The sequence below is a fragment of the Brachypodium distachyon genome, chromosome 2 (genome assembly GCF_000005505.3).
Source record: "Brachypodium distachyon strain Bd21 chromosome 2, Brachypodium_distachyon_v3.0, whole genome shotgun sequence".
Classification (NCBI taxonomy): domain Eukaryota; kingdom Viridiplantae; phylum Streptophyta; class Magnoliopsida; order Poales; family Poaceae; genus Brachypodium; species Brachypodium distachyon.
The window spans coordinates 5,500,547-5,516,372 of NC_016132.3; the positions used below are offsets into that span (position 1 = coordinate 5,500,547).

The window sequence follows — 15,826 nt, forward strand, 5'->3', positions numbered from 1 at the left end:
TGATTAAAAAACTTCGCATTTCAACGGAAAACCAAAGTAGAACACCGGCCTGGCTGCCAAAATGACAAGCCAAACTTCTGAAACCTTAAATCGGCTGTACAGGATGGCCTGGAAGACATGACAAGGCACGAGACAAGGTGAAGTAGCTGTCCAGTTCTTTAGCTATTACGAAGGAATGTTCACGAGGTTTGACACAAATTTGTAAGCTTTTCATCCTCTTGTAGCCGGCGACTTTACCTGGTGATGAAGGCTACCCTGAATGCTTATTCCAGAGAGTTAGGATTAACCACCACAAAATTCTCTAGGGCACATACACAGTTAGATTTGCTGGGCTGCAAGAGTACACTCTACATGAGATGACGCCCCGGCCATGTCTGAATCTGAATGAGACTATTTAACTCTGTTCTCTATGACTTATCTTCATCCGACTGAGTCCCATTGATGGCGTCGGCGAAGTACTCAACTGGACATAATATGTCACACCACAAATCATGAAGTCAGATATGGTGTTTAATTGGCAGCTCATGGCCGAGAGAAATCACAGAAGAGAGTAAAATTACCTATGTCATCATGGTCTGGGGAATCAAGTAAAAGGTCTGAGTCTGAAGGGAGGAAAGGGGTGCCAGCGTAGTTCTCAAGAGCCTCCAAGTCTGAACATGAATACCGACAATGTGATTAGAATGATAGGTGACACAGATAATAAATCTGACAGTACTAATGTTAAGTTGTTGACCGAGATATCAGCAATTTGTCCTTTTCCCAAAGGACTTGGTTATTTTCCCAAATGCAAATACAACAAGATTATCTATTCAGCACCAAAAGGTGTCTATCTCAGTTTCTACCAATACCTTTCCCTAAAAAACCTACCAATATCACGTGTGGAGGAAAATATACAGTAGCAAAAACAGTAGTGTGGATCTTCTAGAACAGAAGATAATTGCATCGTACCAAACAGATTATTGTTGTTGTACCCATTTTCTTAATGTGCACATGAACTCCTGTATTACTTGCTGCAATCAGCAGCAAAGAATTAGCTAATAAAAGCAGGCTATATGTTCATGTTTTGAACCTGAGTAGATAATATTCTCATGTTTTGCAAGAACTGATTATCAAAAGAAATACTATCAAATAAGGCAAAATTACCCAAGACAGAAAATCACCTCCCAAACTTGTCAAATCTGCTGTAAGATCAGAAAGGCTGAAATTCCAGAGCTGCCCCAAGGATCGGATGGAGTCCCTTGACGAACCATCTGGCCCTAATTGCAGAGGTCCTGTGTTCCCCACGTCAGATCCAAATGCTGAATCTAGGGCTGATGTATCCATGGCCATCCCTGGTATATCAGATGGAGTGAAAGGAGCATGGTTGCTTGATGCTGCTGATGAGGGACTCACGGCCATCTCAGAGGACATAGCACCAGGATGTGCAGCTTCAGGTGCACCGTTGTCCACAACCATGCTTCAGACAACATCATATGAACCATGAATGTGAATATCAAGAGCAAATAAATAATTATGCAATTATGAGCACCACTCTTTGCAAGACAGTAGAGTTACAAAGGGGCAACCTGCAATACTAATTCCTAAATTTGCAGCAATAGCTTAAAAAGCATCAGTAGAAGAAAATGAACATGCTTCAGCAACAACAAGTGAAACAGCTATATGGATAACAAAAGAAATGAACAGGATATTTTCTAGTGACAAGTAGCCTGTCATGAAACTTTTAGTGACAGAAAGATAGTACACAAATAAATAAACATTGTAATAAGTCAATAAATTACTCCCTCCGTTCCTAAATTCTTGTCGTGGTTTTAATTCAAATTTGAACTAAAACAATGACAAGAATTTAGGAATGGAGGAAGTAGTGAATAAGAGCGTGTGACATTACTTCAAAGTACCAACCCCTTGAATAAGAATTTATTGCATAGCAGTTTGATTAGTGCGGCACTAAAAATTGTATGTGCTTCAGCTACACAGACAGAAGCACTACAAAGAAGATAAAATGTTGCAATCTTTCGGTATGCATACAGAATATGATTTGTCAAAAAAATAAAATATTCTGACAAACATGACAGAACTGATACATCCCACAATGTAAAAACCTTGCATGAAGGGAGGTAATGGCGATGCTTACTCATTTCCAGAATTCATGCGAATTGGATGATAGCCACCTGGTGCAGGTATCCCATTCACTACATGACCACTGGAGAGACCACAAACCATTGCATCTATGTGAGGCTGGCCGGGAGCAGGCATCAGAGGTTGCTGTAGTACTGGATACCCCATCGGTAAATTGTTGACTGCACCCAACCAGATTTGCATTGAATAAGAATGATAACAAAATAGTATTACAAATGTCTAAAACAGTTAGTGGTTAGGGCTAACCCTGAAACATTGCTGAGTAATGCTTAAGATTTGTAACTCAGTATAGTGCACAATGAACAAATAATTACAACAACTTTACTCCTATATATACTGTCAGAGCCTCTCCTACAGTTTTCGGTCTAAAAACTTTACTCTTATAAATATATATCAACACAGGATCTTGCCATACCAAGCCAACGCTGCTGCAGCAAATGAGCATAATGTAGACACAAGAAAGCAAAAAGGAAGTATTGCTATTTATCATAAGATTTATCATAAGCTATTTTTATAGAATCTATGGACTCATAAAATGTGTACTGTAGAATCACAAGGGAAACAAATTGCATGATACAAAATGTGCACACTTCCTGCTAAAAAAATCTATTGTATAATGGAAAAAAAGGACAAGAAGCCACCACGTTCGTCCACATAGGCTAAAATATCTACACCGTTGATATTGAATTCTGACAGCTGAGATTTAAAAGGTGTGTCCACGTAAGCTAAAGTATCTAAACCGTCACGCGTGTACACTGTTGACATTGAATTCTAGCGGATGAGATTTAAAAGACGTAGAAGTTACGTAATGAACATCACAATTCACATGCGTACATATAACCAATTTGAGAAGGAAATTACAACCATCAATATACAAATGTGCATACATCTGAGATGTCCTAGGGATAAGCAATTAGCCTCATGATCAATTCAAACTATTTAATTACGGGCCCAATCTCCGATCATGAACATGGAAAGGGAAGCAAGAATAATTTGGAAGATAAAGCAGACTTGCTTGGCATTAATTGGCCATAGGCTAGAACAAGAAGTTCATATTATTCCCTCAAAAGAAATCTGTGTTGCCAAAAAAGAGCCGGAGTAGTTCCTACCATCCAATTAGTACATTGCAGACTAATACTAATAAATGTCTTGAGGTGAAGATAAAACGAAATATTAATGACATGTATTAAATCAAGGAGCGCAAACGTGCGGGTCACTCTAGTAGTTACGGTACAAGTAGAACTGTAGAAGTATCAGCTAATGAGAAAAATATAGCATATTAGAAATTGCAACTGCAATGTACTTGCTTAGCCTCTTTTCACAGCTAGACTTGTAGAACACGGACCTGGCATAGAATGTATTCCATTTTGCATTGGAACCAATGGATTCGGAGGTGCTGGATATTTCATCAAATTGTATTGGTGCTGCAACAAATGGTTGAACAAGATGATCTGTTTTTTCAATTTCAATCTTATATAGTAGGCCCGGAAGAATTCAGAGTTCTCTTCTTCAAGTTTCTGCCATACTGAAAATAGAAATATATCAAAGAAAATAAGCCGCATTACTTCTGAACTCCAATTGATACATCTAAATTCTTGCAGTTCAATAAACATAGTATAACAGAGCTTGAGCTCAGGGCACATTTAATAAAAAATGTTTGTCCTGAAGCAATTCCTGTTCATGCAAATATGAATCATCAATAGGTTAAACTGGCAAACTCTGTACAAGGCTACAAGCATATCTACTGAGTTCATGGCATAGTCCAAATTGAGCCAATATGCAATTATGTAGGCTTTTTGAGCTTATCTGTTCATCTATATTGAGCTAATTTGTGCATCAACCTGATGTGCAGGAATTGTGCGTGACTCTTGAGCAAGTCTAAGTTTCATACTGTAAGCAATAGTACCATATATTACTGATTGTACTTTTTGAAAATAAAACATCACAGTAAAACAGTAAGTACAAAAAAGAGCTCCAAACATTGATCATGAGCACCCGAATTTGCACCTAAAGTAGTGAAGCCAGGTTCTATTCTTGCACGAGTAGATAGTGTCCTAACAACCTCTCCTTTGGTCATGTATAGCTGAAGACATCGCTCTATCAAATTCTGGACCTGCAAAAGGATGTCAAGTTTCATTAATCAATTGGCAAGAGGTAAGAGCCCCAGTGTAAAGGAATGTAATGTGATGAAGAAGTAGCATGCAAAGAGCCAAAGACTATAGAACAGCTAGACATCTTACAAGTTCAATGTCTTCGCGGGAGACTTTTCTATTATCATTACTAGCGACTGACAAAGAACCAGAATCCCCTACAGGAGCATCAGTGCCCACTGTGTTTGCTTGGTTACTTTGCACTTCATTAGTACCTTGTGGTGACATCTGCAACTCTGTCGTGCTCTGAATATCCTGCAGGACATGTTCATAAGTAACATAAATCAATCACCCGCTGAAGACAAAATGAAAGAATACTAATATTGAAAGAAGAGTCATGACTCATGAGTGTTATCAGCAAGAAAAAGTAGATGACTTGACATTGAGGATTGGATCTCTTTAATAAACTGGTAACTACAGTACCTTGACTTGTACCACTATTATGAATAACAGAGACTCATAGCACGAAAGAAAGTGTCCCCAGCAGTATCTCATTTCCATGGTATTCATTGCTCATATTATGGGTTTGGTTTCACCAAATTACCATAGAACTATACTAACAAAATATATAGAAGATTCTACTCCCTCCGTCCCAAAATAAGTGACGTGGATTTGTATAAGAGTATACAAATCCAAGTCACTTATTTTGGGACCAAGGGAGTACTTAATATGCAACGCATAAGCATATCACTCTGTAGTCTGCCAAAACAAAACTTCTATGGAGGTTCACTCGCAAAAAAAGAAAAAGAAAAACAACTTCTATGGAGTTTCATCATTTGGTTAGATCAACAATTCTAACTCTGAAAGATGAAGAATTAAAATGGGGATTTTCAGTGACCACTGATAATAGAAAGCAAATTCACCTGAGAATCCTTCATTCCAGCTTATGACATAAGAAATAGCTAAATCCAATATCAATGCTTAACCTGGTAGGAAAAAAGTAACACGTAAATGGTTATGCTGAAATGCACGCAGAATGGTCTCATATTTCAGCAGTGTGAAAAGCCAGCAACAAACATTAAACCATCGCAGGTCATCCTAGGCGGAGGACCCAGTAGGGCAAAGTAGGGCGGCCGCCCTACCTTGGTTCTTGCCTCAGTTACGAATTGGGGAAGATTAAGGAGATGGAACGGGAGCTAAAGGGCGGAATCCGTTCGTGGGGTGATGGGAGGAGAAACGGTCGGGAGCGAGAGAATCGAAGGAGAGACCAACCGGCGGTGGCGGCGGTCGCGCGAGGAGGAAGACGAGCGACGTAGCGAGGCGGCTGGGGCGGTCGGCAGCGAGATGGCCAGAAGGAGGAAGGGCTGCGGCGCAGGAAGGAAAAGATGAAGAGAGAGAGACAGAGAGAGAGAGAAGTCACATAGATGAGCTCCGGCTCAAGTGAAAAACGAAGTCTCGGAATTTATCTAACCGGAAAAGGAATTTGTCTTCCCGTTCCCGGAAAAAGAATTTGTCTCTCCACATTTTGTCCAATTTGTCTTCAGTTTGTAGATCCGGCCAGAGGATGCAAATCGGTTGGGCTGCCCTCGCCGAGCCGTGTGAGGAGGTCGCCACTGTCTGCCGTCAAAAGTCGTGTGGAGCCGAAGAGCTCGCGAGCCGTCACTCGCCGCGCAGTGTCGACGACACTATGGTCCGCCTCCTACCAGACACCCTCGCTCGCCGGCGAATCCTTCTCGGACGATGAGGAGGTCGCCTCCAACCGGTGAGGCAGACGTCTGAGCTCACCGCTGCCACTGATGTGAAGCGCCTCTGTCTCGCGAGACGTTCGACAAAGATCAGCTGGTGTGGGGCCTCCTACCACCGATTGATTCCCTCCTCCTGCTCTACATCGAGCTCTCCTCCAACGAAGAGTGAATTCGCTGGCGCTGGCGCGTATGAAGACTTCAGTGAGGACCACCTTTTGCTAATCATACTTTTAGGTTAGGGATCGCGCGTGAAGTATGCCGGATGAACTACTCCGTATATGTTCTTTGAATTCTCACACGAAGTTGCTTTTTGTTTTATTTGCAGTACTCTTTTTATGGAATCTGTTATGTCCTTCACAAATCGATACCGTAAAACAACTTTTGGATATATTTTATATGTCTTTGACGGTGCTGCTATATAAGAAATGTGATAAAAATGCTCTAATAGCTTCAAATCCGAGGTTTGGTTCCTGGTGGGCTGAGAGTACAATCTTCTTCTCTTGTATATTCTTTTTTAGTAATTTTTATATAGTTTGATCTTGTTGCAAGTTCTCTGCGGAACTGTACTGCTTATTATTTATTTAAAATAATTCACAACTAATACAAATGTTATTTGAGGTATTTACGAATAAAAATTCCAGTTTTTTTGTGACAGCAGAATAACGGTTCCGGATAATTTTTAGAGATAATAACATATTACTCGTATTTGTCTGTTCAAACTAAGCCAGGAACTAAAATTGCCCGCTGAAAAGTTGAAAGGCACATCACGTGCACATCTGATTTCCCTCCCGGCAACTTTCTGACTGCAACAATTACGACGTGCACGACTATGCTGCTTAATTATGTTCACGGTCCTGAAAAGCTAGCGATTCTCCACAAAAAACTGAGGGAGATTAGCTTGAAACTGAAGTGGTTTTCATGTCAGTATGCAACCAATAAATGGAAACGTTGGCATCTTACCCATGCGAGTGTGACAAACTCCTTGCACATTATGCTAGTTAGACTCTGGCTCTTTTTTTCCACTTGCCAAGCTGCCAGTGGAGGGAGTAGAAAGACGTGCCAATTAATCCCATGACCTATCTCCATCTTAGACCAAACTCAAGCCCAGCATGGTCTCCTTGGGTCGCTAGCTAAGCTAGCATGGGGACACGTACGTGAAAGCTTAGTACTAATTCACTATTGTTTGGTGTTAACAGTTGTTTCAGAAGATGTGGTTGTGGCAATCACCATTACTCTCTGTCTCGCCTTCCTGGCCATTAAAAATCTCGGAGAAGCTCTGGAAGCGCGACTGATTGCAATTATGGCCACGATACCCGTGCACTGCAGCTGGTTTTGCCTGGGTTACGTTGTCATGTTCAGTCGTTTTCGGGAGAGACTAATGGCCATTTTGGATAACTACGCCATGATCTGTAGTAATGTGCCTCCGGGCTACTGGACAAGGGGAGAAAATGACGGGCCACTTGACATGTACCGGTACTTGCATTTGTGAGGTGTTTCTTTTGCATTGCGCCCCTGTCAATTCAACACAAACATCTCCTCTCACCCGGCCGTCAATTTGTTAGCTACTGTGTATTTTCATTTGCTGAGACAAAATAGTACTCCCGAGACCGGCGACAGGTATAGTGAGACGGATTTTTAGTCCCTCGAAATGAAAGTGTTTTTGAATTGAAGGCAATGCTTACTCTCCTATATGTACACGAATTCACACTCTTTTCACTTAGAAAAAAAAGTATTTATTTCTTGTTTTTGGTGGAGCAAGATTTTTTTTCTTTTTTGAACGAAGTGGCGCAAGAATTTTGTTACTACAAGAACTGTGACCAAACTATGAGTTTGACGACAGATCAAGGGGGCCATACTCGTTCGTACGACAAAAGTTACAAAGGCTTGACAAATTATTGCACTTGCTAACCTGTATGGCCATTCATGGACATGCAGACGGTAGCTGTAGCTAGGGCCTTGTTCGGTCCACCCACGCCAAGCCAACCCAGATAAGCTGAAGAACAAGCGCATGTGTTAGCTACGAAAAGCTTAGAGGACAAGGGAAGTGAATGTCCAAAAATGGATTTGATTCATTCAAGCCAGGGGACCAGTATACATGTACCGGACAGATAGCTTAAGCTTTTACCAAAGAATTGTACTCCGTATCAGAAATCCAGAATTGCACGCTGCTAAAATACCAACAGATCCGAAGGAAGCCCTGCAGTCGTAACTGCGGATTTTTGACCAGCCCCTCTCCCAAGACCATGTGTCTGCCATTCTCGCTCTTTTCGGATGGGACGCGGACGCGCTTCCGCTAGAGGACGCACAGGAGGGAGTGCTGGCTTGACCAGAACTCTTCTTCCGGTGGCGTTTGGAGATCTGTCTTATGTCTTCAAACATTAACATTCTTGCGTGGAACGTGCGAGGCCTCAATTTTCCGGCCAAGCGGGCAGCGGTCTCCCAAGTGGTCATTGGGTGTGGTGCTTCTATAGTTTGTCTTCAAGAGACTAAACTCCAATCAGTCGATCCTAACGTTGTAGTTTAATGCCTGGGGCCTAATTTTTACAATTTCTTTTATCTTCCCGCTTCGGGACTAGGGGGGCATCCTCCTGGCGTCGGACTCTTCCCTGGTGTCTCTTTCCAATGGTCATTACGCCGATTTCTCCCTTAATGCGCATGTTACTTCCCTCAAAGGAAACCGGTGGCTCACCGGCGTCTACGGCCCACATCAAGATTGTGATAGGGCACAGTTCTTTCAAGAACTCCGAGACATGCGGGATATTCATGCCGGTCCTTGGGCCATTGTGGGCGATTTCAACTCCTTTGTCAACGACTCAGATAAGAACAACGCCAGGCTGCACCGAGCTTCTATGGCTCGCTTTCGAAGGCTTCTCACGGAGCTAGACTTGAAGGAGCTATACCTCTCTGGCAGGCGTTACACGTGGTCTAACGAGCGTTCCCCTCCGACTCTGGAAAAACTTGACCGCGTCGTCTGCTCTGTAGACTGGGACTCCGCACGCCCCAACACTTTCCTCTCCGCCCTCTCGACGGCGGTCTCGGACCATGCCCCACTCCTCCTCGCCACTGACGCAGACTTACGCCGAGGCCACAGATTTCATTTCGAAGCACACTGGCCTAAAGTCGAAGGATTCTTCGATGTGGTGAAAGAAGCGTGGAACTCCGTGGTTGAGATAGCCAACCCCTTCCGCCTTTTCTTAGCCAAGCTTCGCGCATGTGCGCGTGCTCTACGAAGTTGGAGCGATAAACGGATCGGGAACACCAAGCTCCTTATTCTGGTTGTTCGGAGCTTATCCTGAGATTGGATGTGGCTATGGAGGGAAGGGCCCTCTCTCCTTCTGAACGTTCTTTGCGGCATTTTCTGAAAAAGAAGATGCTTGGACTTTCTTCCCTGGAGAGATCCATCGCCCATCAATGTTCAAGAATTCTGTGGCTTTCCGAAGGAGATGCCAACACTAGCTTCTTTCATGCCAACGCAAGTCACAGACGCGGGAAGAGTTTCGTTGCTCAGCTTGTGGACGAAGACATTATTCATACGGCGCATGACAACAAGGCCCAAATGGCCGAGAGATACTTTCGAGATATTGTGGGCTCTGCAGAGGACGGGGAATTCGCTCTTTGCTTTGATTTCCTGGGCATTCCAGCCCATGAACTGTCTGATCTGGAGTCTCCCTTCTCAGAAAAGGAAGTGCTTGACGCAATCAATTCGTCGCCGCACGACAAAAGCCCGGGTCCAGACGGCTTTGCCTGCAATTTATTTTCTTGTTGTTGGCCCATCATCAAATGGGATCTCATGAACTACTTCCACGCACTCTTCCAGATGAGATTCAGTGGCCTCGACAAGGTGAACGAAGCCCTCATTTGTCTCCTCCCGAAAAACCAAGACGCCTGTAGATTAAGGATTTCCGGCCCATAAGTCTTAACCACGTTGTTGGGAAGTTCTTCGCCAAGGTCCTCGCAAATCGTCTCGCTTCCCATCTCCCTGGCCTCGTGGGCAACTACCAAAGTGCTTTCATCAAAGGAAGATGTCTCCACGACAATTTTGCCCTTGTCCAAAACTCAGCCAGGTTCTTGCATTGATCGGGGAGGGCTTCGTTCCTTTTCAAGTTAGACATCACTAAAGCGTTCGACACTCTCCAGTGGCCTTTCCTTTTCGATGTACTCATTCAAAGAGGATTCGGAAAGAGGTGGATGACATGGATTGGAGGGCTGCTGGGCACTGCCTCTTTCAGGGTTCTTTTGAATGGTATCCCGGGGGCCCCTATCTCTCACATGAGGGGGTTAAGGCAGGGTGATCCCCTTTCGCCCATGTTCTTTGTGATCGCCATGGACATCTTCAACTCCCTTCTTGTCAAGGCTACCGAAGCGGGACTGCTCTCTGACTGCGGACTATCCCTTCGGACATCCATTTTCGCCGACAACATTGTCACCTTCATTTATCCCTCAGAGGCCGACCTTACTGCTTTCTCGGCATTGCTATCGGACTTCGGTGTTGCTTCAGGGCTGCGTGTTAATCTCTCCAAATCCTCGGCCCATGCCATCCAGTGCTTCGACGACCAAAAGACGCTCATGGAGCGAGCCTTCTACAAGGACGAAGGATTCCTATGCTCATATCTAGGGCTTCCTCTGCACCACAGGAAATTATCTGCTTCCCAACTTCTTCCTCTTGTTGATAAAGTGGGCAACAAACTGCAAGGACGGCGTGCTTCCATGCTCTCCATTGGGGGGCAACTGACATTGGTTAAATCTACCCTATGCGCCATTCCCGTCTACGCCATGCTCTCCATGGACCTACCTTGCAAGACTATCTTCTATTGAAAAAATCTGCTGGGGATTTCTATGGAAAGGGAGAAAGGAGACTAACGGCGGACACTGCCTCGTGGCCTGGGATGTGGTTTGCTCGCCTCTCAATATGGGAGGCTTAGGCATCCCCAACCTTAGATTGCTAATGTGGCGCTTCATTCCAAATGGCCATGGCTCCAACGCACCGAACCTGATAGGCCATGGCATGATCTGCAATTGCGTATCCTGAGGACTTCCTTGGACCTGTTTGAGGCCGCCACTTCTGCCCACGCCGCCAATGGCCTATCCACCTTCTTCTGGACAGACCCCTGGGCGTTTGCCACCTGACTCAAAGATGTTGCCCCTAATATCTATGCGACGGCTGCTAGGGGAGATCTCCAACTCACCGTTGCGGAGGCCCTGCATAACCATAGATGGGCAAGATCACTCAATCTCAACGCGGTGGCTACACACTGGCAGGAATTTGTGCTACTTTGGGATTTCGTGGGAACCCATCTCCCTTCCGAAGGCGAGGACTCCTTCCGTTGGAGCTGGGAGTCTTCAGGAAAGTTCTCTTCGAATTCTGCTTATCGAGCGCTCCTGGGGGGGAGAACCTTCTCGCCTGGTTTTGATCTCATTTGGAAATCAAAGGCCCCTACCAAGTGCAAATTCTTCATGTGGCTGGCTAGTAGAGGTCGATGTTGGACCGCCGATAGACTCGATAAACGGGGTTTGAACCACCCGGCGGCATGCCCGTTCTGCGACCAAGCCCCATAAACAATTAATCACCTGCTAATGGGATGCACACTTGCACGTGAGGTCTGGTTCAAGCTCTTATCATGCTGGGGCAGGGGGAATTGGACTCCTTCCCCGAACGCTCAGTTGACGACTTGGTGGACTGAGAATCATACCGAAGGCAAAGACAGAAAGGCGCTTGCTACTGTGGTGAGCCTAGTATGCTAGATGATGTGGAAGCACAGTAACATCATTGTCTTTGATCACAAACGCCCCAGCCTGCGTAGACTTCTCTCAGAGATCGTCGAAGAATGGAGGAACTGGTTCATAGCTAAACTTTTTTCTTGTAATTCTGTGTTTGATCGGCCTTCTGTGCAAGGCGTAGGACTTGGTAACATGTGGCGCGATACGGGGTAGCTGACATTGTACTAAACTAACTGCTCTCTAGCAGTCCTCTTTCTATAAATGAAGATATGTCGATCCCGACGTATTCTAAAAAAAACCAACAGATGCGTTATCGTGCAAAACAAACGGGAATTATAACGAACAAACGTTCGTTCGTTCGTCTCCTCGCGCGACGTGCTGCTGTGTTCTTCTCCTCGCGTGACGCACTGCCGCCGCCCCGCGCCGCAGCGAGCGTCTGCTGCCCCGGCCTCCTCGCCGGGCTGGCCACGCCGCCCCGAGCGCGTGCCGCCCAAGCCTCCTCCGCGGGCTGGCCCAGCCACCCCCGCCATGGGCTGCCCCAAGCGCCGTCGCTGCGCTGCCCCCACGGCGAGCTGGCCCTGCCGCCCCGGCCTCCTCCGCGGGCTACCCCAGCAACACTGCCACCGTCGACTCGCGCCGCCGCCATGCTGCCCCCGCCACTGCGCGCCGTCATGAGCCGCTTCCGTCGCCGCCACCGTTGCCGCCGTGTGCAATATCCATCGTGCTGCGCGTATTATCTGTTGGTGTCGTAGCTTTTTGCTCATCCTGTCTGTGTCTGGCATTTGCGGTATGAAACAACGTTGCTCGCCTACAGAGATGGAATTGATTCGTCCGCGCCGTAGCTCCTCCTCTTCCGGCTGTTTTTCGGGGGCAATTTATGTTCATTATGATTGTCAATTTGTGTTCAATAGGGCTGCCAATTTGTATTCAACAGGGCGACATAGAAGTGTGATTTGCATGGGTTCATTTTAAAGTGAGGTGGTACCTCGATTTTTGGAGTGTAGCTCATGCAAGATGCGATGGTGGTTGGTAGATTTTGACCGAGATGAATGGATATGGTTATTTTTGTCCATTACATGTGGCGATTATGTTTACTACGGGATGGCAAAGTTTGTTCACTGCGGATGGCAATTTGTATTCACTAAAGGGTCATCAATTTGTGTTCATTAATTAGGGGTAGCAAATTTCTATTTGGTTAGGATTTTGTGTGCGGTCATTTTGAATGGAGATGGGTTGTTCGGTTTTGGAGTGGAGGAGATGCGGCATACGGCATATGGTGAGTGGTAGGTTTTATTGAAATGGATGGATGCGGTTATTGTTGTTCGTTACAAGTGGCAATTTGTATTCACTAGGGAGAGGTGGTGATTTTTGTTCATTACAAGTGCCAACTTGTATTAACTAAGTGTGGCAATTAAGTTCATTCCGGGTGGCAATTTTTATTCAATAGGAGGGGGTGTGATTTTTGTTCATTACGAGTGACAACTTGTATTACCTAAGGGTGGCAATTAAGTTCACTAAGGGTGGCAATTTGTATTCACTAAGGGAAGGTGGTGATTTTTGTTCATAACTAGTGGCAACTTGTATTCACTAAAGGTGGCAATTAAGTTCATTACGATTGGCAATTTGTATTCACTAGGGAGAGGTGATGATTTTTTAATGCAACTTGTATTCACAACAGGTTGCAGTTAAGCTCATTACGGGTGGCAATTGTTTGCCGGCGAACCTTCGTTCTTTAGTCTCTCGGAACGAAGGCTCTATTGGCCATTCGATCAGAAAGATTATGGATGTGATCGTGCCACGTGTCTTTGTGGGGCGGCACGTTTAGATTTGTGGATGTCAACTTTTAGTTATGTAGAATGACACCTTTAGCCTGTGAAGGTGGCAACTTTAGTTCTATACAGATGGCAACTTTGTCCCGTCACGCTAGAAGACTAGGGAGCGAACATTTAGTTGCGTGAGATGTCAACTTTAGTTCTGTGAGGCCGGCAATTGTAGTCTGTGATGGTGGCAACTTTAGTTCTACGAGGCTAACAACTTTACCTGTCGCGCCAGAAGGCTAGAGAGCGAACGTTCGCTCTCTATTCCATCTCGCTGTTTGTATTCACTAGGGTGGCAACTCGTTCATTAAGAGTGGCATTTAATGTTCATTAGGTGCGACATGAAGATAAGGTTTGTGTGTGTCGTCTGAATGGAGGTAGTAACTCGAATGGGAGTGCAGAAGATGAAAGACGACACGGTGGTAGATTTTGTCCGAAAAACATGTGCATAATTATTTGTGTTCACTAGGGAGTGACAATTTATATTCACCGGGGTGGCAATTTATATTAGAGGGTGGCATTTTGTGATCATCCGGGGTGGCAATTTTAATTCATTAAAGGCGACAAGAAGTTAATGTTTTTTTAGTGGAGGTGGTAGTTCGATTTGTAGTGCCAAAGATACGAGATCTAGTAGTAACGGGTAGACTTTGACCGAAATGGATAGACATTGTTTTTTCTGTTCGTTACGGGACGAGTAAATTTGTATGAATTAGGTACAACAAATAACGAAAAAAATTAAAATCTATTTTCCGTTAAGGACTCGTACAAAAAATGTTAGACAAGCTAACCTGCACTGCACAAGCCCCAAGCTAACCTGGCACAAGGCGATATGCTCGCATGCAGCCATCAAACGCCGCCGTGTGCTGCCGCCTGCAGTTCTAATCGCGCGCTAGAGCAAAAGCGCGGCGTGGGGCATCGCGCAGCAAAGCTACAGCGCGGCGTCGCGTGCTATTCCTGTCCAAACATATACTTGCGCGGCGCACATCTCACTCGTCGCCACACGTGACCACGCGGACGTGGTGCACACGCGCGGCGCGCTGTTGACGCAAGCCCACCCACACACACACCTAGGCGGACGTGGTGCACAGTCGCCGGCTCACCGCGGAGTACGTACTGACGGCAGCGTTTCTTCGCGTACCACAGTCGCGTGACAGGGCTAAACACGGGAATGTGATCTTCCAAGTACATGTACGAAAAAACTCCCGTAGCCGCTGTGTCTCGTGAAGAAGATGCCATTGCAAAAGAAGGCGACGTCGAGCAAGACGGGAGAGAGGGAGAGAGACCTTGTCCTTGTTCCCTGCTCTGCTTCTTCTTCTTTTTTTTCCATTTTCCCTTCATCTCATCTCCCGTGGTGTCCGTTCTTCAGATAGAGGGAGGCGGGCACAGGCACGCGCGGATGGCGACGCGAAAACGCAGCCCGGCCAGGACTCGGATCTCCGGTTGATTTCCCCTGCCGGTTCCAGTGATGCCGACGTGAGTGCGACGCGATCGAGCGCCCCCGGTTTCCTTCGCCCAGCAGCAGCTAGCACGGCATCTCCGCCGGCCGGGACAATGACGCGATCTCCGGAATATATAATCATCCGTGCATCTCTCTTCCCCGAGCGCCTCGAGCAATCAGCGAAGCGGAACGGAAGGAAGGACCGTGACAGACAGGGGAAGGGGGTGGTTGTTGCGGCTGGGGAGTTTTGCGTTGAATTGTTTGCCCCCCGCGCGGAACAGCGTCGGATGGCTCCGTGGCAGGTGGGCGACGGGCGAGCGTGGCCACCACGGGCGTCACTCGTCCGAGGAAATGGACGGACCCGGGCCGTGGGGTCCGGGGAAATATGCTCGTGAGATCTCCTCCGAAAGGGATTCGAGGCGCGCCTGTCCCGTTGCGGCTGCGAAAGCCAAGTGGTGTTTACAGGCAGCAGTCCCCTCTTGGTTCCCTTCGGATAACCCAAAGAGTACATGAATATGCATATCGATGTTGTGCTACGACTTGAATGGTCGAATTACCAAAAGGGGAAAAATGAACTTTTTTTGACAATAAAAGGGAAAAATGAACTTTGTTGTAAAGAGTAAAATCGCAATGGCGGCACTGAAAACGCTCTTTTTTTTTTTGAGAACTCACTGAAAACGCTCTTGAGCGTAGCTGTGGTAGCAGAGAATGACCATCACATGCGCATGTATGTATTTGGGCCCATTTGCTCTCACGGACCACTCAGTAAGATGGGCTGTAAGTCATAATGTGACGCCATAAGAAGCGCTTTTACGGCCCAAACATTCAGCGCTTCACGGCTCTCTCTATTGTGAAGCCCACAAACGCCTCCCCCCCCCCCCC

At 45.9% G+C, this 15,826-nt stretch overlaps 1 protein-coding gene across 4 annotated transcripts; it reads right to left on the minus strand.

The window, feature by feature from the left end:
* On the minus strand, window positions 1-5,674 carry LOC100838575. Of its 4 annotated transcripts, none has more exons than XM_014899750.2 (10): window positions 5,304-5,674; window positions 5,150-5,212; window positions 4,377-4,541; window positions 4,144-4,249; window positions 3,482-3,661; window positions 2,132-2,297; window positions 1,161-1,456; window positions 949-1,010; window positions 561-650; window positions 1-463 (listed from the first exon to the last, which is right to left on the minus strand). In XM_014899750.2, exons 2-9 carry the CDS (start codon window positions 5,162-5,164, stop codon window positions 561-563), a joined length of 1,080 nt encoding a protein of 359 aa, XP_014755236.1. In that variant the 5' UTR covers window positions 5,165-5,212; window positions 5,304-5,674; the 3' UTR covers window positions 1-463. The 4 variants fall into 4 exon arrangements, with proteins under 4 accessions (XP_014755236.1, XP_014755237.1, XP_014755238.1 ...); XM_014899751.2 differs by having other exon boundaries at window positions 5,499-5,673; XM_014899752.2 differs by having other exon boundaries at window positions 5,369-5,432.
* Window positions 5,675-15,826: the final 10,152 nt, after the last annotated feature.